This window comes from Macrotis lagotis, chromosome 2 (assembly GCF_037893015.1).
Source record: "Macrotis lagotis isolate mMagLag1 chromosome 2, bilby.v1.9.chrom.fasta, whole genome shotgun sequence".
Lineage (NCBI taxonomy): Eukaryota > Metazoa > Chordata > Mammalia > Peramelemorphia > Peramelidae > Macrotis > Macrotis lagotis.
In genome coordinates, this window is record NC_133659.1 from 177,470,105 (window position 1) to 177,497,993 (window position 27,889).

Consider the following 27,889-nt stretch of genomic DNA (forward strand, 5'->3'; position numbering starts at 1 on the left):
CCGGGGGCGGGGGAGCCCGGGAGGCGGGAGGCTTCGGGCCGTTTTAAGCGGCCTCCCCCAGCCGCCGCCCGGCCAGCCCGGCCCGGGCCCCCCCCCCGTCGCCCTCCCTCCGGCCCTGTCTGTCGAGCCCCAGCCCGGCAGAGCCCGATCCAGCAGGGACGGGGGGCGGGCGGGCGGCCGAGCGGGCCGCGCCGGGAGCAGCCTGAGCCCGAGCCCGAGAGATGAGGGCCCCGAGCCGGCGGGGCCAGCCACGCTGAGGACCGAGGCGGGGAGCCCCCGAGGCGGCGGGAGCATCCATGCGGGTCAAGAGCCGATTCCAGCGGTGAGCACCGGCTCCCTCGAGGCCTTAGCCCGCCCCTGCGCCTCCTCCTGCATCCGGCCTGGGGGGCTTCCCAAGCCCCCCTCGTGCTCCCTCCCCCGGGGAGAACCCACTCCATCGAGGCGGCTGGATCCCCCGGAGCGGATCTCCGCCACGGCTCCAGGCTCTCTCCCCCGGGGGGCGGCTCCACTCCATCCCGAGGGTGGATCTCCAGGAGTGGATTTCAGCTGGGGCTCCAGGGTCTCTCCCCCGGGGCGATCCCCCCTCCTTCCATCCCTTGAAGTGGATCGCTCTGTCCGCTCTCTCCCCCCTCCTTGCGCGCACCCTGACCCCTCCTTCAGAGAGGGGGATTCTCCCTAGCTCCGGGGAGAATGTGCCCAGTGGAACCCTCTTCGCAGAAGGGAATTCTTCCTCTTCCTCGTCCCCCTCCTCCTCCTTCAGCTCCCTCTCCTCACCCCCCCCCCCCCCCCGGAGCTGCTCGCCGGGGCTTCTCTTCCTCTCTCCCTGGATCTCCCAGGATCCCCCCCCCCCCACCTCCAGTCCCGCCTGTTCCCGGTGCAGTCGCGCTTCAGAGCCCGTTCCATCGCCCTATATGGCCTGGGAAGCCCAGGCTGCAGGGGCAGGGTCTGAGAAGCCTCTCTCCCAGAACTGTTACCCTAGCCCCCAGTCCCAGGCTGCCCCCCCCCCCGGATCCATGAACACCGGACTCGCTGGGGGTCCAGGGCCCAGGCGGTCGTTTCCCCTGTGGCTGCAGCTAATGGAGTCGAGGTAAAGCTTTAGAATGGCAAAGCCGGGGCTGCTCAGCCTTCCGCGATTCCCAAGCTCTGTAGCATTCCCAGCTGCTTCGTGGTGGGGAGGGGGGGGAGGTGAGGGACGGGGGTGCAAGTGGGGGAGGGGCGGTAAACTGAGGCAGGCTGCTGCTGCAGCATCTGCTCCTCCTGGCCCCAGCTGCCACTGCATGCCTTGGCTCAGCATCCTCCGGCTGGGCTATTCTTAGGCTCCGAGAAGCCTAGCGTTAATTTCGGCGTGAGGAGCCTGCGCTCGGGTCCTCTCGGGTTAGAAAACGGGACGGATGAGCCCAGCCCTTCCCGGGAAAGCCCCGTCTGGCCCTTCTTGGAAGAGCTGGTTAGGATCCCACCGAGGCTGACTGAGCTGGTCTTTGCCTCCAGGCTTCTTTTCTTCTGTGCGCTGGAACGAGATGGGGGATTTGCGCATAGTTTCCGAAAGGAAGCGGGGGGGGGGGGGGGGGGGGGGTGCTAGGGTAAGATTTTCATTTTTAGTTTATGTGGGTGAAGGGTCACCTATCCGGTGGCCACGCTTCATCCATGTGCCTTTTGACTGTGTCACACAGACTTCCCCTTTCTATGCACTTAGGAGGAGTGAGCAGCAAAAAGCTTTGTCGTTGAAGAATGGAGAAATGGAATTTTGAGAGTTGCTATTTCAAGCCCTTTTAAGGATTTCACTAGAGGGAGGACCAGTTTTGGTTGATGTCTCGAGTTTATAGATCACTGGGCTTTGTTTGTGGCAGAGGAAAGGGGGAAATCTTAATTTATCTCCGAAGAAAAGATTCTCTTTGATATTTTCTGTTCTAGTTCCCCCACATACTCCTTACCCATTCTGGATTTCTAGCTTCCTTCCTGATTCACCCCCCCCCCCCCCCCGCCCGTTTGTGTGTGTGTGTGTGTGTGTGTGTGTGTGTGTGTGTCTGTCTGTCTGTCTGTCTGTCTCTCACACACAGACACAAGAATAGGGGAATGGGGTTGGTCACATTTGCCAGAATGACAGCTTATGAATTTCTTAGTGATAAGGAGTATTCAGTCAACTAATTATGCCTCAGAATTTTGGTTCTCTTGGGAGCTTTCTGTCAGTGCCCTTAAATTAAAACCAAGTTTTCTGCCCTGTTCTAGTCAAAACGCTATATTAGAGCTGAAGACTTCAAAAAACAAACCTGCGTGGAGACAATAAAGGAAGAAAATGAAGTGCATGATTGGGCCTGCTCTGCTGCCCCTGTGGTTTATTCAATTTAGTTTTGCTTTTGTCTGTGTATATACCTCCTTTGATTTTCCTGTTTGAGGAAGGAGCTGCAATTTTATTGAAATCACTGTCTCCAGGTTTGTCAGTGGTCTTCCATTTACTCCCAGAGTGGTCTTTTCAGTCAATCTTAAGTAGTACTCTAGCTTTATTCACACCCACGATGTTATTCCATAGAAAAAGTGTTTTCATTTCTCTTTGGCTGTTTTTGTGATAATATAATGCAACTGGAAAGTATTATTTAACAAAAGAGATCCTCAACCTGTCTCCCCAGTTCACATATTAACATACCAGGCGTCTATGCTGCATACTTTTAAAAGGGTTTATTAGGGGAGGGGAGGGGAGAGGACAAGGAAGGCATTTCTCATAGCTTTAAAAGTAGTAGTCCTCAGGATATTTACATGTAAGTACCAGTCAAATATAGAGCTGCTTGTAGTGAATGGGGGGCATTTTCGGTGAAAACATTTCCTTTGCCTGGGATTTCTTCAAAATGTGTCCCTACCACACTCCTTTCAGAAGCTAACAATGTTTTAAAAAAATGTTGCTGACCAAATGTCTGAGATTTTCCTTATAAAATAAGATTATGTATCACATATCTGGAAATTTGGGAGGAGTATAAAAAATGGATAGACTTAATTTTTTCTTTTACTCTAAAATTTCTTTATTCTAGACTTTCTAAATCAACATTTATGAGTTCTTTCAATATATCTCAAGTCCAAAGCATTCCATGGCCAAATTAGTTTAGTAAACATTGCATTAAATCATAGTTTCTAGCTATGTACTCAATAAGAAAAGTCTAAACATTCTACCAGATTGACCACAATGGAAATTTTGTTGTAATTGTGACTTTGGATCAGCTTCCAGAATTGTTGAGCTTCCACAGAATGAGGCTGTGAGGAAAATTCATTGTCCTGCAGAATTTGCAGGAGGCATTATACTTAATGTGCTAAAATCACAAAAGTTATAAACATTCTATTTGAACCCAGAACAACAACATTTCTATTTGCTTACCCTTCTACACACACACACACACACACAAACACACACAGAGACAATTGCCAGCCACTCCTCTTCCAAATTTCTCTTACTTCTATCTGCAGCATTCTTTCCTGGATCATATAGCCCTAATCCCCTAAATTTTTCATTTTCTCCCGTTTCCCTGGATTCTCCCCCCACCCCGCCCCATCTCTCTTGAGATTTTGAGATTGATTTGTACCCTGCTACATTTACCCAAAAGATACATGGACCATTCTAAACAAAGAATGCTTTTTGGAGCATTTCACCTTTCCCATTATCTCCATTTTTTTTTCATGTTGTAGCACTTGCTGGAACCCTTTGAGGGAGCTCATCATCCTAATGAACAATTTATAGTCTGAATTCCAGATGATGATGGAAGTTGTTCATCAGGAGATGTCTGTCCTATAATATAAAGAAGTATGGAAGTATTTGTAATTGATTGATGCTGTTCATAACAGATGATTGTGTGAAGTTAATTTATTGCACTCAGGGCCTTAGTCCCTGTTAAAGGAAAATGTGTGTGTGTTATATGTGTGTATCAAAATATTTTCATTCTCAATGAGTTAGTATGCTTCCTTTTGTTAAACAGATGTACAGTTTGCTGAACTTAAATAAAACTGTTATGGAATGTCACTTTCCTGTTAAGATCGGGTTGGAATTAGTGTTAGAAAAGTTAGAGCATTCTTCCTACTAATCCTCTGAGATCCTTTGTGATTTTCAAAGCTGCTTTCAGAAAATACCCTACTTTGGGAAGAAAAAAACACAAGAATCAGAACTAATATGCTGGTCTTGAATCTTGATCATTTTCTTTTCCCCCCATCCCCACCCATTTTTTTTTAGCCACAGTGAGGAAAACTGTACTGAATATGAATAGGATTCCTCTCTAATTTTGTATTTATTTCAAAACATGGTGTATCAGATGCCTAACTGTGAGGAAGGGATGATATTACATCTATCTAGGCAGCTGCCTATGTGATATAATTTAAAGAGCACTAGGTCAGTCTCCCTTCCCCTTTTCAGCTCCTTTCCCTCAATCCACCATAGTGCTTCTTTTCCATTATTGGAGATGTTCTTTGGATTCAGGCACTATATTCTTCTGGGATAGCTTGATTAAATTTTAGTTGTTGGTCCTGGGAGGGATAATAGATAGTATATCAGTTTATCACATTTCACTGTGAATCAGTTTTTATAGCTGCTTTTCAAAGTGAGGTGAGATCAAAGTAAGAAGAAGAACCCAGAGTGGTTATTTTTTTAATTTTAATTTTTTCATTGTTTAAAATCTATTTTCTCACATTCATACACACACACACACACACACACACACACACACATATATATATTTGTTTGGTTTTGCAAGGCAATGGAGTTAAATGACTTGCCCAAGTTCACACAGCTAGGTAATTATTAAATGTCTGAGGTCATATTTGAACTCAGGTAATCCTGACTCCAGGGCCAGTGCTCTATCTACTGTGCCACCTAGCTGCCCCTCACATTCCTATTTAAAAAGAAAAACAAAGCCAAAGCCCACGTAACAGATATGCATAATCAAAAAAATGAATTCTGGAGCAGGTACATTTTTAATAGAGAAGAGGAATGAAGATGGAGCAGCCTAGATACAGCAAAAGGTTTTGGGGAAGTAGCAGGAGAGCTTTGGTTTAAAATGGGACAAAAAAAAAGAAAATGGCACCAAATATGAGGGAGAAGTTTTGTAAGTTTGCGAGGAGTCAAGTGAGGGATTAATATTTTACCAATGTGATCATTTTTGCCTTAGGTAAACTTTGTAAATGTCCATCATTTGCCCAGGTTTTGTTTTTAATTTCTTCTTCAGGAAGGTGATACTTTTCCCTGCTGATGCTCAAATATTAGGTAATCTTTAGAATATATTGATATCCATGTTAGAAGTGGAGTATATTTTTTAATCATAACACTTAAGATCTTTTACATCTTTATTTTTGTGTGAGAACTAGTTTTTTTTCTTTATTCAAATTCAATTTCATTTTCTAATTAGGTCTTAAGTGCATTTTTTTTTTTGCCTCAGAATGGAGTATATAAAGGCTTTGCTTCTGGCAGGAAGTTGAGAAATTACAACACAATTGTTTTCAAACCCTTTCCTCCAGAGTAGTGATCTGAAAGTTCAGTTGAACTCCAGAAAGTACTTTTTGAAAGAAAGAAAAAGGAATACTCTAGTCTAGGGATTCTTTGCTTTTCTTATATTGTGGACTCCATTGGCATTCTGGTGAGACTGATGGAGATGGATCCCTTCTCTGAATAATATGTTTAAATGCTTAAGATAAAATATTTAGGATTATAAATGAAAGCAATTATATTGAAATTCATTTGGCAACTCCCTTTTTAAAAAGTTCAAGGACCCCAAGATAAGAACCCCTGTTCTTATTTCACATCTTTGCAATTCATTAGATAAAGTTAAAGCATTGGTAGAGAGGAGAGGTGGGAAGAAATAAGGGATGTAGTATTTTTTTCCTTAAACATAGTGTTATTTTAACAAAAGTTGTTCAAGGAGGGGAGAAAATAAATCTTTCTATGTAAATCCACAATGTCTCATTGTGTTTAGAAGAATTTTAGGACAATTTTCTATGTGAAGATTTCTCTATTACTAATTGTGGGCCAACAATAATATAAACTGCTATTTTAGCATCAGTCTTGATGGTGGGTGGTTTGAACCCTGCTTACTCCACCCTTAGTTGAGAGCTGCCAATTTGATTTAACCTCAACCGTCCTGAGGCATTGCCATTTACCCTATAAAATTGTTCCTTATAGGGTGTGCTACTTACAGATATGTTGTTATGTCTGAACTTAATGATGTGTTTGCTCTTTGGACGCTTTTAAAGCACTTTTCCCTAGAGTGTAATTATTTTCCTTTCTCCTAATAAGACCTATATGGCAACAACTAGTCCTGAAGGAAATTAGCAAAGTGATTTGAGGGATTATCAGGAGACCAAAAAATGTGCTTGAAGTCTTCTCAAGTTCATGAGTAAACAATTTAAAAGAATTTTGCAGCATTTCACTATGTAGTTCATTCTCTAACAATTAGTGTCGAAACAGTAGTAAATGTAGTTCAATAAATATCAGTTGACCTCCCGCCAAATGACTAGCACCTCAGTCAGTCTAGGTTATAATCAAACTATGATTGATTGTAGAGGTAAGTAATCTGTGTAGAAATTTACAACTGGAGGACTTACTTTCATGCATCATTCTCAAAACCACATTTCCTACTTGATTCCAAAGAGTGTATTTGGTTCCATCTGTGCATAAAAATAGGTTTGTTTTTTGTTTTGTTTTGTATTAATAGCTTGAGACCCAAATGTTCAATCTAGTTTAGGGCAGCCTAAATATTTCAGATTCTATGCTGATCGTCCTAGATCAGCTTCTCAAATTATCAATCTTGTGCAAAAGAAAATTCAATTTTCTCATGATGAATTAAAAAAAACAGTAATTAGAGTGCTCCTGGTGAGGTTTGGAACCTACTTCACTTATTCATGCAGACAGCAGGGAACAATATACCTTCCTGTGTTAGGCTTGAGCTAGCCAAGTATCATTTATTTATGCTGCCCAGTGTGGGAATATAACATATTCTTTATAACACGATATGGAAGAACAAGTTGGAAACTCCTGATAATTATGTGACTTCAGGGCTCTGGGACATAAACACTTAGTGTGCAGAAAATAACTGAAAGGTATCTAACCTGAATATTCTGAGTGATATGATAGAAACCATTTCAATGCATTATTTTCCTTTGGGCTTTAATGACCAGAAGAGTGCCCTATGTTTGCATTTGTATAAATATAGAAAAACACTTTATGTATTGGTTGGGGAGTTCTTGTTTTTTTCTTTTAAATGAAGCAAAGAAACAATTAACTAAACACAATTTGTTACAGATCTTTTGCTGTCAGATTAGTTTATATCTTTGCTGTAACTTTTTTCTCCTGTATTTATTAAATAAAATAAGTAGCATTTATTTAGCTAAGGTTTGCAAAGTACTTTTCACAGCATCTCAATTTGATAGAGACAACAAACCTGTGAGAGGTTTAAGTTATAGTCTTTAAGCCCCTTTTACAGGTGAGGAAACTGAGACTGAGGGAGGTTAAGGTTACTTACCTTACTCAGTACTTACTTACTCAGTAAGCATTTGAGGCAGGATTTGAATAACTTCCCATATTTTAGTTCTGTAAATAGGCTCTTCTTTTCACCATCTCCTTTACTCTCCCATATAAGGCACCTAGACACTCTTCACTATTGCTTTCCTAACATGATGTCTGTTTATTTTGACCAGGTTCATGAACCATCGGGCCCCTGCCAACAGCCGCTATAAACCTACTTGCTATGAACATGCTGCTAACTGTTACACACATGCTGTGAGTATACTGGGCAGTCAGTCCCTCCATTCTTCCCAATGACCAAAATGGGACTTTTAGAATTATCTGACATATATAATCAGATGTACTTACAATCTTTAAGTCAAAGAAGGCACTGGAAAAATGATGTTTACTTACCCAACCAGGGTGTCTGGGTTGAGTCACCTCGGAAACTGCAGTCCTCTTTCAATTAAATGGACAGTATGCACTCACCGATGAGGTCTTTGTAAAATGAATAATATTGTTTCCTGGTGATAAATAAAGAATTATTTTAATAAGAATACTAACTCTAGGGGGCAGCTAGGTGGCACAGTGGATAGAGCACCAGCCTTGGAGTCAGGAGTACCTGGGTTCAAATCCGATCTCAGACTCTTAATAATAATTACCTGTGTGGCCTTGGGCAAGCCACTTAACCCTATTTGCCTTGCAAAATCCTAAAAAAAAAAAACAAAAAAAAAAACCAAGAATACTAACCTAAGATAGGCTATCTTTTCCCTAGGAATCCCTTTAAGATTTAGTGCCTACCTTCAGACTACAGACAAATCAAAATCTTTTATGTCCAAGATAATTTAGTAAATCATTTATTTACTCTGCTCAGTTGTCATGGAGTTTTAAAAAATGTTTTTGGGTAAAAACAGTTTAAGTGAAACACCATAAGCAAATAGTAGGCTCCTGAGGGGAGGCATAGGGGCTAGTTTAAAAAAGTAGAAGTTAAGAGGGCGGAGCCAAGATGGTGACAAGAAGGGATCCAGTCTTAGGAGCTCTCTGATAAAATTCATCAGCTAAGGACTCTAACTAAACTTTCGAGAGACAGAACCCACAAAGGGACCCAGTGAGGCAGTTCTCCTACTCAAGCTAACCGGGAAAAGAGCAGAAAGGCTCTGCTTCTCTGGATTGGAGAGGCCACCCACCAGAGGGGTGGCCCACCAGAGCCAAAGAACCTCAGCCTCCCGGAGGCAGCCCCAGGGTGCTGGGAGTCTCAGCTCACAGCAGCGGGGGAGTCTCCTGAGCTGCACCCTGAGGAGAACTGGGCACAAAGTGGGGGAACAGCGGGTGACCTCTGCCAGAGCTAGCACGTGGAGCCCAGCCCTCAGGGCACACAGCAAGCTGCATCTTCTTTCCCCAGCCCTGATCCAGGAAACAGAATCAGGTGGAGCCAGTAAGCAGGAGCCCCCAGGGCATGAGCCCATTGAGCTGAGGGAGGGGAGTGAAGAGAGACTGCCTAGCTCTGTCCTCTGCCCCTGAAACAGGACTCTGGGGCTCTGACCACATTCAGATCCTGATCTCAGTCTAGGCCCCCCCATAGAACAGCAGGGCCCCCCCCCACCTCAGCCCCTTGGCAGAGCGGGGCGCTTATGGTCATTCACAGACCAGGAGGGAGGACAGAGCCACACACACTGAGACTCTTGTGGGAGTGTCCCAAAAGCTCAAGAAACACCCCAAACCAGGCCCAGGCTGGGAAAATGAGCAAGCAGAGAAACAAAAAGAAGACTATTGAGAAATATTTTGCAAATGAGCCCAAGAAGGACCAAAATACTCAGTCTGAAGATGAGGAAGCACAAGCTCCTGCATCTAAAGACTCCAAGAAAAACAGAAATTGGGCTCAGGCTATGATAGAGCTCAAAAAAGACTTTGAAAATCAAATGAGGGAGTTGGAAGAAAAACTGGGAAAAGAAAGGAGAGAGATGCAGGAAAAACATGAAAATGAAGTCAGCAGTTTAGTCAAGGAAATCCAAAAAAATGCTGAAGAAAATAGCATGCTAAAAACCAGCTTAGGTCAAATGGATAAAACAGTTCAAAAAGTTATTGAGGAGAAGAATGCTTTAAAAAGCAAAAATTGGCCAGATGGAAAAAGAGATAAGAAAACTCTGAGGAGAGCAAATCCTTCAGACAGAATAGAATTCAAGGAGATTGATGAATATAACAGAAATCAGGAATCAATACTTCAAAACCAAAAAAAATGAAAAATTAGAAGAAAATGTGAAATAACTCATTGAAAAAACAACTGATACGGAAAACAGACTTAGGAAAGATAATTTAAAAATTATTGGAATACCTGAAAGTCATGACCAGGAAAAGAGCCTTGACATCATTTTCAAAGAATTACTACAGGAAAATTGCCCTGATATTCTAGAAGCAGAGGGCAAAATAGAAATGGAGAGAATCCACCGATCCCCCCAAGAAAGAGATCCCAAAAAAACCAACCCTTAGGAATATTATAGCCAAGTTCCAGAACTCCCAAGTCAAAGAGAAAATATTACAAGCAGCCAGAAGGACACAGTTCAAATATCGTGGAGCTGCAGTCAGGATCACACAGGACTTAGCAGCAGCTACATTGGAAGCTCATAGGGCTTGGAATACAATATACCGGAAGGCAAGAGAGCTTAGAATGCAGCCAAGAATGAACTACCCAGCAAGGCTGAATGTCCTCTTCCAGGGAAAAAGATGGACTTTCAATGAACTAGGGGAATTTCAAATGTTCCTTTTGGAATGGCCAGAGCTGAACAGAAGGTTTGATCTTCAGATACAGGACTCAGGTGAAGCATGGAGTTTGGAGGAGAGGGAGGAAATATGAGGGACGACTTAATGAGGATGAACTGCATGTATTCCTGCATAGAAAAATGACACTGATAATACTCATATGAACCTTCTCAGTTAATAGAGCAGGTAGAGAGAGCTTTTATAGTTGAAGCACAGGAGAAAGCTGAATTTGAAGATAAAATATGGTGTAAAAAATGGAGTCAATAGAAAAAAAAGGGAAATGGAATGGGAGAAAGAAAAAGGAGAGGGAATAGTCCAAGATATTTCACATAAGATTTTTTTTTATTACAATGCAATGATATGGAAGGGGGGAGGCAAGGGGGAATGAGGGAAACTTTGCTCTCATCAGAGATGGCTAGGAGAGGAAACAGTAAATATACTCAATGGGGTATAGACATCTGGAGTAAGAAGGAGGGGGGAGCAGGGGGAAGGGGTGGGGATGTGAATAAAGGAGGAGAGGATGGACCATGGGGGGAGAGTGGCCAGATATAACACATTTTCTTTCTTACTTCTTGCAAGGGGCTGGGAATGGAAGGCCTGCCCAGGACCACAGGGCCAGGTGGATTCTGGGCCTAAGGGGTGGTATGGGGGCTCAGGGCTTCTTGGCCCCAGGACCAGGGATCTGTCTGCTGTGCCACTCAGCAACCCTACAGCAGAGTCATAGTGAAAGGAGAGAGAAAATAGAGTACATGGTAGTGGAGAAATAAGAAAGGAGGGAGTTGCGATCAGCAATGGCAACGGTAGAAAAATATGGAAATAACTTTTGTGATGGACTTATCAAGAATGAGATCTACCCATGACAGAGTTGTTGGTGTTGGAACAAAGACTCAAGCACATTTTTTGTTATGATTATTTGGGGGAAGGTGCAGGGCAAGTAGGGCTGGATGGCCTGCCTGGGGCCACATAGTGGGGTGATCTTTGAGTGTCTGGGGCCAGATTTGGACCCAGGTGCTCCTGGCTCAAGGGCCAATGCTCTTGTCTGCCACCCAGCCACCCCTACTAATAATAGTAGTACTATTTTATTTTATTTTGGGTCTTTTTTTTTCTTTCTTTTTTTTTTTTTTTTTTTGGTTTTTGCAGGGCAGTGGGGATCGGGTGGCTTGCATGTCACATGGCTGGGTGATTGTTGGGTTTACGAGGCTGGATATGGACTCGGGTGCTTGTGGCTCCAGGGCTGCTGCTTCATCCATTGCGCCACCTGGCCATACCTACAATTATTACTATTATTATTTTTTTTAAATTTTTTCTCTCCCCTTTACTTTTTTCGCCCAAGCAAGTCTATCTATATTCATGGGGGAGGAGGGGTATTTTGTTTACTTGTAAACAAGAATATTTTATTAATGTAAAAAAACATTTGTACAAAATGAGAATAAAAAATAAATTTAAAAGAAAAAAATAAAAAAGTAGAAGTTAAAAGCAATAATATATACCCTCTTAGAAGATAGAAAAGGGTATTAAATCATTTTAGCCAATGTAGAAAAATTGCAGTTATTATACTGCCATATCATTGAGTTAAATGGATGCCAAAGCATTAGGATTTTTATATAGAATGGTTTCTACATTATATACAGAACGATTGAAAGAATTAGGGAATGTTTGACCTGGGGAAGAGAAGATGGAATGGGGGTAGGGAGGGGTTGTCAAGTGAAGGGGCATTAGACTTGTTCTCTTTGGCCAGAAAAGGGTTTATCTATGGTTTATCCATAGACTGAACTTCCAAAGAGATATTTCAAGTTTAATATTCAGAAAACCTCCTCCAAAATCAGAATTGTCCAAAAGTGGAATAGGCTACCTTAGATAATAATAGGTTCCTTCTCATTGAAGGTTTTTGAGCATAGGCTGAATGCCTTCTTTTCTGATCTGTTGTGTATTTGGGAAATAGGTTGAGCTGGATGGGCTACTGAACACCTTTCCAACAACAAAGTCTTTAAATTCTATAAATGCACTTGAATATTATATTATTCTCATTCCTACACTGTGAAGTTGAATAATCCCTGTGCAAACCAACTTTTATTATTGGATTACTTAAAAAAATCAAGTATTCTTATTCAGTAATGGTTTAGTTGTTTATGCAGGAAATACTATTTTATTTATTTATTTTTGCAACTATATGCAACAGCAGTTTTCAGCAATCATTTTTAGTTAGGTTTTGAGTTTTACATTTTTCTCTCTCCTTCCTTTTTCCTCCCCCTCCCCTTTACAGAAGATAATCTAATACAGACTATATATGTATGACCTTTTAACCCATACTAATCATATTGTGAACAAATAATCAAATCAAAATGGGAAAAAAATTAGAAAGGAAAATATACATAATACCTAAGACAACTTTTAGAAACTGAAGAAAGTAAACTTTTGTCTGCATTTAACCTCCACAGTTCCTTTTCTAGATATGAATGGTATTTTCCATCATAAGTCTTTTAGAATTGTCTTTGACTATTGTGCTGCTGAAATGAACAAACCTATCATAGTTGATCATCACCCAATGTTGTTGTTAGTGTGTATAATGTTCTTCTGGTTCAACTCACTTCACTCAGCATCAGTTCATGCAAGTCTTTCCAGGCTTTTCTGAAGTCCCATCCCTCATAATTTCTTAGAGAACAATAGTATTCCATCACATTCACATACTACAATTTGTTCAGCCATTTCCCAATTGATAGGTATCGCCTCAATTCCCAATTCTTTGACAGAATGAAAAGAGCTGTTATATTTTTGTACATGTGGGGGGGTTTTTTTACCCTTTTTTCATGATCTCTTCAGGATACAGACCTAGTAGTGGTATTGCTGGATCAAAGGGTATGCACAGTTTTATTGCCCTTTGGGTGCAATTCCAAATTGCTCTCTAGAAAGGTTGGATCTGTTCAGTGTTTTTTCACATCACTTGTTCATTGCTTAGGATAAACCAAAATTCATAAAGCTTTTCTACTTGTGTTAAGATTAAGATATAAATGGAGGTATACTTGGCTGTCCTTTAGAGTAGGATATAAAATATCTGTTAAATGTATTTTCTCTTAGAAACCAGACTTTAATACCACATATAATAGATAACATAGCTCCAGGTAGATCGATATTTTCTTCTACCAAAGAGATAAAATGCTGAAATTCCAAAAGAAGCCTTTACAAGAAGATTTCTCCTTAAGATTGATCCCATAGTATGAATGCCATGGATCCTAACATTCCAATATACTTTGGTTTTGGACTGAGTCCCAGTTTTAAGATAGTGGTAAATCTTCATTGGAAAGATACTGCCCTGCCTATGGTTTCAAACTTTCTTTCAAATGCCATATGGCTTAACTTGATCCCTATTGCACTAATGATTGTACAATTTAGAGTCAAAGGAGTCTTGAGAGATCACTTAGTCCAACCCTTTTGTTTTATAGAGGTACAAATTGCTTTTTTTGTTGAAAGTGTAAAGGAAGTATCTGGGCCTAGGTCTATTGGGTCAGGAACCCCAGGTGAGGAAACTTCTTCTTGTGGATCTAGCAACTGATCTGTAGTTTCTAGTTTTGGAAAATTGCCTGAGGCAGTGAAAGACTTGCCCAGGGAAACATAGTAAGTATGAGTCAAAAGCCAATGGGGGGGGGTGGCTAGGTGGCACAGTGGATAGAGCACCAGCCCTGGACTCAGGAGTACCTGAGTTCAAATCCGGCCTCAGACACTTAATAATGACCTAGCTGTGTGGCCTTGGGTAAGCCACTTAACCCCACTGCCTTGCAAAAAATCTTAAAAGAAAAAAAAGCCAACAGGGACTTCTAAGCAGTCCTTTAGCCACTGTGCCTCCCTCCCCTTCTCCACAAAGGTACAATGAATCTAATCATTCTGAAAATATATTTGATTCTGAGGACAGTTGTTTGCTGATAAACCACTGAGAAAATTGATTCTGAGGTATAATTGAGGTACTGAGAATAAAAATGAAAACTTAACTTTATAACTTTGTTTGGATAGAGTGTTTCTGTTTTCAGAATTCATAGATATACAGTAACCTTTCCAGATGGAACATACTCGTGAAAACACACACACAAACTTATTTAGCTTATTTATATAGTGTCACCCAGTGAAAATGACCCTCAGATACATTTGTGTATTTAAATAATCACAATACAGAGTTTTTGAAATGGTACCAGTAGACTTGCCTATACTTTAGTCTTGTACAAAAAGGCAGTTTGTATATGTAGACAGTTAGATAATATGAATATTGTACAGGCTGTGTTTAAGATGAGGCTGAAACAATTATTAAAAGTTTGTTTTTCAGCTCTTCATTGCTTCTTGTCATTTCTGTGAGTTTCAAAAAGGAAACAACAGACTGCTATATAAATAGAAAATTCCCCCCACACTGAAGAGTTGAAGGGGAAATTGTTTAATTAAACGGGAAATTCTCTAGAACACGTAGGAAGGGTATGACCTCATGTTCTGTGAAGTACATCAAGTTTAGATGTTGTAGGAAGGAGAGTTGTGCTAAAGAAGCAGTGGAAATCTTTCCAATTTTTCTTGTTTAGATATAAGGTTGTTTATTTCCCTTGGGGATTAGGAAATAAAAGACCCTTATGTTATAGATATTTTTTAAAATCAGGTCAGGCAGAGAGTGTAGAAAATAAACCAGAAGAAAATTCCTTCTGCTTCTAAGATTCTGGTCTGTCTTACATTGTGTAAATAAGTTTGAGGGGAGAACTTTTTCATGTTAAGAGAAAGCCTTGTAAAAAGTCTTACAATCTACAGATGTCCAAAGCTTGACAAAAAAAGACTAATGTAGTACAAAAATCCCATTTAGAATATTTTAAGCAATAATTTTAAATTGAGTCTGGTCACAGCATTTGATTTCTTAAATTAGGATAGGTTATGGGATTGCCAGTTTAAGAATCTTCAACTCTCTACAGTCTTTATTATGATTATCCAAAAGCAAAAAGTGTTTCATTTTGAAATTTTGTTTTTCTGAGATGGATATGAACACAGAGGTGATATAGAGGGACCAAGTTCCAAATTCAGTAAAACCTAAGTATTTATCTGTGCTGTTTTCATAGCTCCTCATTGTTCCTGCTATTGTGGGCAGTGCCCTCCTCCATCGACTATCAGATGACTGTTGGGAAAAGATCACAGCATGGATTTATGGAATGGGCCTATGTGCCCTCTTCATCGTTTCCACAGTATTTCACATTGTTTCATGGAAAAAGAGTCACTTAAGGTATATGACAAACAGCCTATTCTTTTAGTAGATAAACCCATTTGAACTGAAAACATGTGTGGCAGGGGTGGAGGAAGGGAGGACAAGGCAGATTGTAATTTAGGTGAAAATGAAATATATTCCTGCTTTTCAGATTCTTAAACCATTCCATTCTTCATTTCCTGACTGATTTTCTTTGGTTAAGACTAGAGTTTTTCACACACTCTGACCACAGTTTACAATTCCTGGGCTTGAAATATCTTAAACATTAGTTATCTAGGGGGGCGACTAGGTGGCACAGTGGATAGAGAACCAGCCCTGGAGTCAGGAGTACCTTAGTTCAAATCTGGCCTCAGACACTTAATAATTACCTAGCTGTGCAGCCTTGGGCAAGCCACTTAACCCCATTTGCCTTGCAAAAAACCTAAAAAACAAACAACAAACAACAACAAAAAATTAGTTCTGCAGGCTAGAGGATATGCTAAGGGAAAAGGAGAAAAAGGTCAAATTTTAGATACTGTCAAATAAAAAAATTAGCATGAATATTTTTGACACATAATTTTGTTTCTCATATGTTTGAGAAACAGTGTGATAAAGAAGAAAGCCAGGAAGACGTGAATTTAAGTCCCACCCTGATCAGTACTGGCTGAGAGATGCTCAGCAAGTCATTTGAACTCTCGGTACACAGGGCCAGTGGTGCTAAACTCAAATAGACACAGATCCCTGCCAGCAATATATTGATCCAGGAAATCACAAATCAACATTATCTATGCTATATTGAATTTTTCTTTTTATTAAATATTTCCCAATTACATTGTAATGTTGTTCAGGCTACACTTTTGCACTTCACCCTCAAGTCTGACACTTCCTCTAGGCAATTTTCTGATATCAAAAAAATTGCAGAGAAGGCACTATTAGCATTGATAGAGGGAGTTTTCTCACCAGGAGTTGAATGTAATCATAGGATCAGTCCTTATTCAGATTTTATATCCAATATTTTTGATCTACACAATTATCTTGACTTCCTTCTTGGTGGTTCTGATCTCATAACTTCCTCTGCTCAAAGCCTGTTGACATATTCAGATTATTTTGCTTGTTCTATTGTCATTATTCCTCTTCAGATTTATATCACTCCCCTTACCATATTCTAGGCAACAGCCAAACTCTGTTGGTCCCTATAATCAAGAACCAACACACTTGTAGACTCCTAAAACCTAGCTCCAAAGCCATCTTCACCATGAAGTCTTCTTTCCTTAGTGTTTTGTAGTTAAAAACCATTTTCTTCCCAGATCTCAAATAGCCCTTTGCTTGAAGTTCTACATATTTGGTCACTTAATAATTCTCACAGAATCATTAACAACAAAACAAAGAATATAATTTGACAAATGTGGTCTTAGAAAATAGCCATCAGGAGTAAAGATTATTTGAATTTCATGAATCTTAACTTGAGTGTAATTATAGTTATGCAAGGTTACATCTATACAGTATTATTATGTCCCTAAATCTACTGACAAAAATATTATCAATTTGTGCCATTTTGTGACAAGAAAATAATTATTAAATGACCTCTTAGCCTAAAAGAGCTAAACCTGGAAGGACAATTGGACAGGCACACTAATACATTATTAGTGGAACTGTGAAATCATCCAACTATCAATTTGGAATTATGTAAGAAAAGTTACTAAACTGTCCATGCCCTTTGGCATAGCATTTCTACTACTAAGCAGGTATCCCCAAAAGTCAGACAAAGAGAACAGTGTTATATATATATATTTAGAGTAATTTTTCTGGAAATAAAAAACTAGGAAAAATATCTAGAAAAAGTGACAATCTATTAATATAATTAAATAATATTGTACAGGAAGAAATAACAAGTGTGAGGATTCAGAGAAACATGGGAAGATTTGTACAAACTGATGTAGAACAAAATAAATAGAAATCCGGGGGAACAAGGGATTATAATATAAATAAAGAAAAAGACCTTAAAATATAATGGAAGCCACAGAGAGTAAAGACTGATATGTGATATACCTCCTTCCAGCAGAGAGACAGAACACCCGTGAGATAGAATATTATATACAATACAGTAACTGTATTAGATGCCTTTGCTTAATAGTTGGGGGGGGCAAGAAAAGAGGTTGTTAGAATTAGGGAGATTCTAAAATAACTATGGTAGAAAAACAAAAAAGGATATAAAGAAAAAACACTCCCTTGTTTTTTGGGGTCATTCTGCTCTAAAGCCCTAGAGGCTGGTAAATGAGCATAATAATTTATTAACTGGCACAAGCAAATGCTTGTGGTTTCTTCAGTAGGCTTACTTTGACATTCTGATTTCTGAATCAATAAAAATTTATAGATGCTTGTTTTACAACATTCAGAGTCACTTTGCCATGACTACAAAAATGGACAGAATGCAAAGTAAAAGGGATCATGAGCATATAATAAAATTCCTGAATTTTGCCATTTCCTAAAAGTTTGTTCAAATGCCAAAATACAGCCTGTTTTTGTTTTTAGATTTTTGCAAGGCAGTGGGGTTAAGTGGTTTGCCCAAGGCCACACAGCCAGGTAATTATTAAGTGTCTGAGGCCGGATTTGAACTCAGGTCCTCCTGACTCCCCAGTACTCTATCCACTGTGCCTCCTAGCCACCCCTACAGCCTGTTTTTTAATAGAAAATCTTGACTGTAAAGTAACCTGTACAGTATAGCTACTGTGTGGTATATCTCAGCAAGGAAGAGTATAGAGGGGAGGGGGCACAGGTTGGGAAAGGATCATCTAATGATGATTATAAAAGTTTGCTTCACGGGCAGCTAGGTGGCACAATGGATAGAACACTGGCCTTGGAGTAAGGAGGACCTGAGTTCAAATCCGGCCTCAGACACTTAATAATTACTTAGCTGTGTGGTCTTGGGCAAACCACTTAACCCCATTGCCTTGCAAAAAAAAAAAAAAAGTTTGCTTCTTTATACTGGGGTATGGACATAGTAAAGAGATCCTTTAACATTTAAAATCTTTTCCTTGAATCCTTAAATTCCTTCAGTGAGCTCCAAGGTTATGAGATGAAGATTCATTATTCTTAATGATTCCATTTAGCTCTAAATCTGTGACTACCCATCTACCCTTGAGTATTTTGATGAATAGAATATAGTACAGCAGAAGGACAAGATCAAATGCCAGTGCTCCATCAGTATTGCCTTTTAAAGTACTGAAAAAATCTTAAAGAGCCCAGGTACTTCACTCTGGAAAGGGTAGTGATATCTGGCATGTCTAATGAGCAAACTCAACTAAAGAAAGAATTCTAGGCTTCAAACACTTTTGGTAGAATATACAAAGAAATTTATACTCCAAAGAGATCCTGAATAAAATGAGTTCTAGAAATTAAGCAAGAATCTAGTGAACATATTATAGGTTAGACACAGAGAGTGAAATCTCTGCCTCCAAAGTAAGCTGTTTTTAATTAGAGGAAATAAAATGAGTCTTGAAAAATAATCCTTCAGAAGAGACAGCTCAGTTTGCTGGACCATTGAATGAGAGAATGGATATTTTTTCATTTGTTCCTCTCCTTGAGAGTCTCTCTAAATGCCTTCTCTGTTTTTAAGAACAAAATATTCCTGGGGCAGCTAGGTGGCGAAGTGGATAGAGTACTGGCCCTGGAGTCAGGAGTACCTGAGTTCAAATGTGGCCTCAGATACTTAATAATTACCTAGCAGTCTGACCTTAGGCAAGTCACTTAACCTCATTGCCTTGCAAAAGTAAAATAACAAAACAAAACAAAGAATAAAATATTCCTGAGAAGTTTCATTTGTATAGTCTAATATTTTGTTTTTAAAGACTTTCAAGTACCATAAGAAAATAGAACAAAAATTGCAACATGATAGGAGTAGAATTTTTACTCTGCATCATTTCTAGAGGAAGGATTTACTTCAATACTTTTCTCTTATCTGTTAGGACAATGGAGCATTGTTTTCATATGTGTGATAGAATGGTGATCTATTTCTTCATTGCAGCCTCCTATGCACCATGGTAAGAAACTAACTTTCTGTTTTTAAAATAATACTTTCTGCTTTCTTTTTTGTATCTATTTTTTGGTTGAGTTTTGTTGTGTTTGTTCTTTCCAGGATGTTTATCATAACTTTAGTAAATGCTTTTTATTTTTAAAAAATGGTTCTTATATGTACCTTTGCCACTTAGAGTACACATTTAAATCGACTCAAATGAGTAATTTGCTGTTCTCTAATAAGAACAGAGGACTTTCTTTTGGTTCTTACTTCCATTTTCCTCATTTGCGAAATGAATCCTGTATAACTATAATATTTCAAATACATTTTTTCTATATTAAATATCTTTAAAAATTGTGTTCTACTTATTTGATCCTTATATTCTTTTTTTATACAGATCTAATAATGTCTTTGTTCCTTTGAAAAAAGCCTTTTAAGATTAAAAAAAAAAGTTCTTCCCTCAAAGGAAGTTTTTAATCTCTTTCAAAAAATCTCACTATGCCAGCAACTGCAGTAGAGGTAGTTGGCCTCTGGGTCTGACTATAGCAACATACTTGGTTCTTAGAGGCCTACTTACATGGTGCCATAAAAACAAACCCTGCTGGTTTCATAACATGATCCAAAATTGTGTGGGCCCAGTTCACATTGGGAAACAAAAACCAGAGGCATAGAGAATCAGCCTGAGTTCAAACTCTCTTCTAATGAAGTCTCTCTTGAATGCCTTGTTGAAGCAGTCCCTTTCATTCTAGCCTATGAAGCAATTGATACTTGTACTGAATGAAAAGCAACTGTATCTTTATGATCTACATACAAACTTTTGTCAAAGGCTGAGTTTCAAATATAATGTGTTCATCTATTCACAAGTGCCAAGAAACAAAGAAGTCATAGTAGCATCCCACTTATATAGAATTAGACAGATAATACCCACAGTTATCTTCCATGTAGCCCAATCCATATTTTGAGAAACCCTAAACCACCTTTCATGTTGAATGCATTTTTTTTCATTTAGCTCTTTTTCCTCTTCAATTGCATCTCCTATAGCGAATTTTCTGCTCTCATGGTTAGGGGGAGGAAAAAAATACTAATTCCATTCATTGATCACATTTGCTCTTGTTGTCATTTCTACATTTTTAGGTTAAATCTTCGTGAACTTGGACCCCTGGCATCTCATATGCGTTGGTTTATCTGGCTCATGGCAGCTGGAGGAACCATTTATGTATTTCTCTACCATGAAAAGTAAGAAATTGATCATTTGCATTTAATTTTAAGATGACCTTCCTTAAGTACACAACTTTGTTATTACTATTTTACAATTTCAAAATAGTAGAAATACATAAATAGGATATAAACTTTTTTCAACAAATGTTTAGATCAGTTTGGTATAAAAGTTACAAAAGTTATTGTGCTGAGCATGATACACAAATAGATTAAGATACATGATGCCCTGGGATGGAAATATTTATTTGTATGCAGAATAGGATATATCAATGTAGTGAATTTATGAAGAAATGATAGTAAATATAATTAAAAGTTAGATGCTTGTAGCTCAAAAGGACTTTAGACATGTTATATATCAGTTATAATAATTTTTCTTTGTTTAAAGAGGGAGGATTTAGTGGAAGAAGTAGAGAATATCAAGAAAGGACTACTATTAAACCAAAAGGCAACAATAAAAACTATTTTTTAAAAACAGGATTAATCATTAAACAAAGAATGAATGGGAGTTTGATGGATGGCATAAAAAGGGAAGAACATTTCAGATGGGAAAGCAGCATAGCCAAGTATGAACATGGTAATAGGGGACAGGCAAGGGAGAGATAAAGATTGATTTATGAGAAAGGACTTGACTGTGATACATGAATCTACAAGACATGATAATGATCATGGGAGTATTCATCTCCTAATGAATTAAATTACTCCACAAGCAAAAAACAATGCCCCCCCCAAAAAAAACCAAACCTTTACAGTCTATCTAGTCCAACTTGATCATTTTATAGATACTGACAAACAGCCTCCCAAAGTTTCAAAGACTTAACCTAAGGTCATTGAGCATGTGTGGCCTGAGACTCTGGTCTTTTACTCTCTTTCCTTTTCTGTTAAACCATGTTTCCTCCATTTTTGAAGTGTTATTAATTTGAAATATTATTTGTCTTACTTAGGATCTTCCTCATTAGTTAAAACCTATTAAAACACCAGAGTCAGAACCAAATATAATTCACATTTATCATTGTGTGCTTCCCTTTTCAAAAGTTGAAATTAAAATTGTCATTTCAACCAAGATCGGAGAACCTAGGATAATATTAATAGGCCCTGGTATAATCTGATTACTACAGAAAAGAGGTAACATTTTAGAATAGCAAGAATTCTGTGAGTGGCTATTCTTAGCATTGGATTTGTGCAACAGGCCTAAGTTTTGAGTCCTAGCTCCATCAATTACTATCTTGTGATTCTGGGCAAGTCACTTAACTTATAAGTTTCCCTAGTTGTAAAATGGGCATAGAAAGACTTGCCTTACTTAGATGAAAAAGTAAAAGTAAATCTAGTAAACTATAAGGCACTACAGAAACATGAATAGTTTTTCTTAGACATTAGACTTCTGTAGCCTCTGTTCTGTTGCTGTTATTTGCAGACCAAAAAGCTCCTCCTGTTCTTTGCTTCTCACTTCCATAGAGATGTTCTTAAGCCTCTTGTAGCCTAAAGCTAGAATTCCTTTCCTCAGCCCTTCCAAGAATACATCCTTTCTCCTTTAACAAAAGGCTTCATGTTGGAACAGAAAAATAAACATGAAACATAGGGTCAGGGAATGGAAGTAGAATTTCTATTAACACTAATTGACATTTGCTGAAAGAAAATTGCCAAGTAAAGATTTGAGGGTGACACCTTTTCAAATTCTTTGCCATTGTTACTCAGCTGAAATTGTTTTAGTTTGGAATCTCATGGACTCTTTCCAAGATAATGTATTTCATTTGATTGGCTACAAATTTACATTACTTTTCAAAGGAAATAGGAAAAAGCATGTAAGTATCTTGTTTGGTATGATGGAAATACACATATTAGTATAACTCCATTTTATTCCTCTAGGTACAAAGTGGTCGAACTCTTTTTCTACCTAACAATGGGATTTTCTCCTGCCTTGGTAGTAACATCAATGGTAAGAAATTTAATCTTTTAGTAACCTCATGATTTTAGCTTTCAAAAAAAAATTATTAGAGGATCCCTCTGAGATCCTAATTCTGATATATATATATAGCATAGCATTTTCACTTAGTCAAAACACTTTAAAGGGGAAAAAAGATACCATGACATGGCTGTACTATACCCAAGTGCTGCCCAAAAGCATAGAGGAAGCACTGTCTCTCTCAATCAGGTGTCAAGTTGTTATAACAACTTTCCAAATTAGTGATATAAATTAGCTCATAGAAAACAGTTTCTTGGTGGTGGTGATGTTCTCCATTTACCTTCTTTTGAAGATTTTTCTGGATCCTCAAAGGGAATGAGAATGTGTGAGCATGTGTACTTAAATTTTTTTTAAATATTCAATTTATTATTTTTTAACATTCTTTGTACCTTTTGAATTCCTCCTTCCCAGTCCTCCTTCATCCACTGAGAAGGCAAGTAATGATATTAATTATACATGTGAAATCATGCAAAACATTTCAATATTAGCCACATTCCCAAAAAAAAGTGAACAAAATAAAGTAAGAAAATGTTACTTCAGTGTGAATTCAGTTCATAAATTCTTTCTCCAGAGGCAGATAAAATTTTTTTTATCATGGGTCCTTTGGAATTATCTTGGTCTATTGTATTGATCAAAGTAGCCAAGTCTTTCACAATTGATCATTATTACAACATTGCTTTTATTGTGCACAATGGTTTCCTGGTTAGAAGGGAAAAAAAACTTTGCATCAATTGATACAGTTCTTGATATGTTTTTTTCTTATAGCATATTAGTATACTATCATAATCATATACCACTTCAGCCATTTTCCAATTGATGAGCATTGCTTGGATTTTGCCACCACAAAAAGAACTGCTACAAATATTTTTGTACATTTAGACCCTTTTACCTTTTCTTTGTTCTCTTTGAAATACAGACCCTAAATAATGGTATTGCTAGGTCAATTTTATATCCATTTGGGCATTGTTCCAAATTGCTCTCCAGAATGGTTGAACTATGCCACCACAGTTTATTGGTGAACCTGTTTTTCCCTTATAGCCTCCAGCAATTGGCATTTCTGATAGGTGTGGGTTTATGACCTCAGACTTGCTTTAATTTTCATTTCTCTAATAGTGTATTAGAGCATTTTTTAGATATGACTTTAGATAACTTTAAGGTAGCTAAGTGGATCAGAGGATAGAGAGCCATACCTAGAGTCAGAAAGTTCCATCTTTCTGAATTCAACCATGACCTGAAACACTTGCTTTCTGTGTGACCCTGGGCTAGTCACTTAACTCTATTTGTCTTATTTTTATCATCTATAAATTGAGCTTCAGAAGAAAATAGGAAACTACCTCAGTAACTTTGCCAAGAAAACCCCAAATGGGATCATGAAAAGTTGGACATGACTGAAACAACTGAACTAAAACCACAATAATAGCTTTGATTTTTTTTCTTCTAAAATTGCCTATTTATATCCTTTGACCATTTATTTCTCAGTTGGGAAATGGCTCTTTTTATAAATTTTACTCAGTTCTATACTGTTTATATTTGAGAAATGAGTCTTTTATCAGAGGAAACTTGATGTAAATATTTTGATATTACATCATTGTCTTTGTTACCTTTTAGCATAATGTAGTTTCCTTGATTATTTCTTTTAATTAGGTGGGGTTTTGCTTTGCCTGAGATCATGATTGCTACCCCTGCCCTTTTTTACTTCAGCTGATATATATTCGATTCTGCTGTAGCCCTTTAACTGTGTGTGTATCTTTCCATTTCAAGTCCTGTCTCTTACAAACAATATAGAGTCTAGTTTATAATTCATTCTGTTATCTGCTCCCATTTTACAATAGAGCTCATACCAATCACAATCAGGTATGAGAATTATTTTTCTCCATCTCATTTTCTTCTCTATCCTCATGTCTCTCCCCATCTTCTTTTCTTTTAACTTCCCATTGGGAAGTTACAATCTCATACCTAACTCTGTGTGTGTGTGTGTGTGTGTGTGTGTGTGTGTGTGTGTGTGTGTGTAGATAGATATATAGATATCTAAATATGTATCTATGAATATATATATTCCCTCTTTAAACAAATTCTGGTAAGTTCAAGCATTGCCCACCACCTCCCCTCCCATTTTCCCCTCCTTGCAAAAACTCTTTGCACTCATCTTTAATGGGATAAAATTTTCCCTTCCCCCCAGTGCATCCTTCCTTTTCACCCCTTCATGTTTTTTGGAGATGAGTTTGGGGGTAATCTACTCACTCCCATGCCTTCTGTCTATGTAAACTCCTTTGAAGTGCTCTAATGATGATAAAGTTCTTAGGAGTTACATGTATCATCTTCCCATATAGTCTGTTATAATGACTTTTTATACTTTTCTTGAATCATATGTTTGAATGTCAAATTTTCTTTATCACCATGTGCAGTTATGCAAAGCCATGCTGTGATAGCAAACAGACCCCCCCATACTCAAAATAAAAGAAAGATAAAGGGAAAAAAAAAATCTCACCTTGATCCATCCTTTGACTCCACCAGTCAGGATACCATCCAGAGGGATGGCATACCCCATCACAAGTGCCTCAGAGCAATCCTGGAACCCTGCACCCCTGGGAACAGCTCAGCCATTCCCACTGATCATCTCAATGATCTCTTTCCCCTCCCCCCACACACACATTCCCTTCTCCTGGCTCCGCCCTCCACACCCTGCCTTCCTCCAGATAGGCCCCTCCAGGGCTCTCTTTTTGCCCCACAGCATGGCAGTCCCCACCACTATCATATACCATTGCTTGTTCAGTCGTTCACCAGTCACAGGCATTCTCAACATGCAGCTCTTTGGGACCTCTAAAAGAGCTGCTATCAATATTTTTTTGTGCATATGTGTTTGTATCAGCCGCATACTTCTTTTTGTATGTTTTTGGAAGGTTTGGGATGGTTGAGACGTACAACAAGGCAATGATCATCACTAGCGGGTGAAAGTGGGAAGGTGTCCAGGAAAGAGCCAGATTTCAAAGCCTTGGCAGGAAATCAGTAGGTGGGGGTGGGGAAGCATCCCTGGTTGAGACTACAGAAAGGCCTATGACGTGTCAGTGACAGCGATGTCAGTGGGTTTGGTGCTGCCGGAGCATGGGGCTACTAGAGTGGATGGGAGAGCGTGTGTGAAAGCAGAGCTGGGAACTTCAGACTGGAGCCAGGCCCACAAAATGAAATCCAAGTAGATGAGGGGAGGGGCTAATGAAAGCAGACTTCTTAATTCACAGTTTTTGAATACAGAGAAATTCAATAACTTTAAATCCTTCCTGGTAGTTCCTACTGTTACAGTAATTAATATCAGAACTTTCTTCTTCTTCTGACAGAATAATACTGATGGGCTGCAAGAACTGGCCTGTGGAGGCTTAATTTATTGCTTGGGAGTCGTGTTCTTCAAAAGTGATGGTATCATTCCATTCGCCCATGCCATCTGGCACCTTTTTGTGGCCACAGCAGCAGCAGTACATTACTATGCCATTTGGAAATACCTTTATAGAAGTCCTACAGACTTTATCCGACATTTATGAACTAACCTGTGCTAAGTCTCCAAACCAGTTTTACTTCTGTTATGGAATTGGGGCTGGGCAAGAGTAGACAATTGCACAGGGGGAAAAAAAGTGCACTGACTTTGCTAGATTTTTTTTTAAAAAATACAATTACTGTGAACTAAGATTATGATCTGTGTTGAGTGGTCCCTCCTCTCAGCAAAGAAGATACTGTATTAACTTATCTATTCCATTCCACCTTCATGAAATACTCTGTATAGAATGGCCAATGGATATTTACACATATGAGAATTTTATATTTTAATCTTACCAATTTTACTGCATGGATTTTCTAAATTAGTAATTCAAAATGTAAGAAGTCAGTGTTTAAGTGCAATAACAAATTTTTTTCTTTTTAAAAATAATTTCTATCACTCTATTCATTAGCTTTGTGAAGAATCATGGACAGAATTCAGACAACTTTCTTTGCCATGTTTCATTGTGGCATAATATGCTTATTTTTAAATGGAAACTTTAGGTTTTTGTAAATTTTTTAAAGAATTTCATTGAGAAGACATCTATGCAGTTATTCATTCATTTGGGTTGCAAATCACTGCAACCTGCAGTCAACATTCCACATACTGATGAACATACCTCTTTCAGTGGTTTTATTATGTCGAATAATTGCCAATTTTTTAAAACTACAGATTCAAAACTTGCCTGCCAACCTGTATCTATAAATTCAATTCTGCTTCATCATTAATGTAGTCTACTAGTAATGGAAAAATTCTTTTGACCTCATTAGCTTTTATGAAGACCTGACTCTCCCTCTCCCTTTGACACTGTTACTTCAAGGATCCTTTGGATGATGATGAATAAGGGGATGCTTCTGTTTCAAGTTAGTTTTCATGGGGTTGGGTTAACCAGTTGAAAATCCTTGAAGATTATGATGAATTCATTTGAATGCTCATTACCTGTTTGGTGCCCATTGGTTAAGCTGATGTAGTTTAGCTTCAGTATTGACTATCTTCACATATGAAATTTGCTTTAAATTATGTGGTTAGATGCATCAATTCATTTATACTATCTTTCAACAAGCTTTTCCCTTTTTTTCTTCTAAAAACTTTTGAACATTATGGGACTGAAAGTCTTAAGTCATGGTTCAGTCTCATCATGATGGTAGTGTGATTAGCATGTTATCGTATCTTGTCTTAACCTATAAATGTCTTATATTAAGATTGACACTTTCACTTCATTCACTTTTGTCTTTCATGTTAATATTTGTAATAATGAAACAACCTCTTGCCTTCAATTTTGATTCTAGGTATTGCCTGTTTTCCACTAATGGGCCTGATCAGTGAGAATTGTCTAATGTTGATTAACGTACTTTAGACTCACTAATATGGTCAATTTTCATTTTTTTCTTGATATGGGCTTCAAAGGGGATAAATTTTGTTGTTGTTTTTAATATATTAAGAACTCTGCATATTTGTGTAAATTATGTGAGAATGAATGAGCAAAAGACCTCTACAGTATTAAGTAGTAAATACATGTTCTAGAGCAGGCCCCAGTTACAGACCACAGACCACTTTTTTGTATGCATGATTCTTACATATCTGGATGCCTGATATCTTCCTGTGTACATTTGTTTTAACATATTACTATTTTTTGTGAGTTCCTTTACTCTGTTCAAAAGTAGCACTGTCAAAACCACTAAAATTTATGTAAAATTCTGCTGTAGTCTTGAATAAAATTGTAATTTGAACTTGTTCCATTGTCTCTA

The 27,889-nt window shown here is 38.6% G+C and overlaps 1 protein-coding gene across 2 annotated transcripts; it reads left to right on the top strand.

The window, feature by feature from the left end:
• Positions 1–27,876, top strand: MMD (monocyte to macrophage differentiation associated). Of its 2 annotated transcripts, none has more exons than XM_074223676.1 (7): positions 1–322; positions 7,660–7,741; positions 15,301–15,461; positions 19,388–19,462; positions 20,572–20,673; positions 22,519–22,588; positions 25,948–27,876. In XM_074223676.1, exons 1-7 carry the CDS (start codon positions 297–299, stop codon positions 26,146–26,148), a joined length of 717 nt encoding a protein of 238 aa, XP_074079777.1. In that variant the 5' UTR covers positions 1–296; the 3' UTR covers positions 26,149–27,876. The 2 variants fall into 2 exon arrangements, with proteins under 2 accessions (XP_074079777.1, XP_074079775.1); XM_074223674.1 differs by lacking the exon at positions 1–322 and adding an exon at positions 865–1,087.
• The last annotated feature ends 13 nt before the right edge of the window (positions 27,877–27,889 follow it).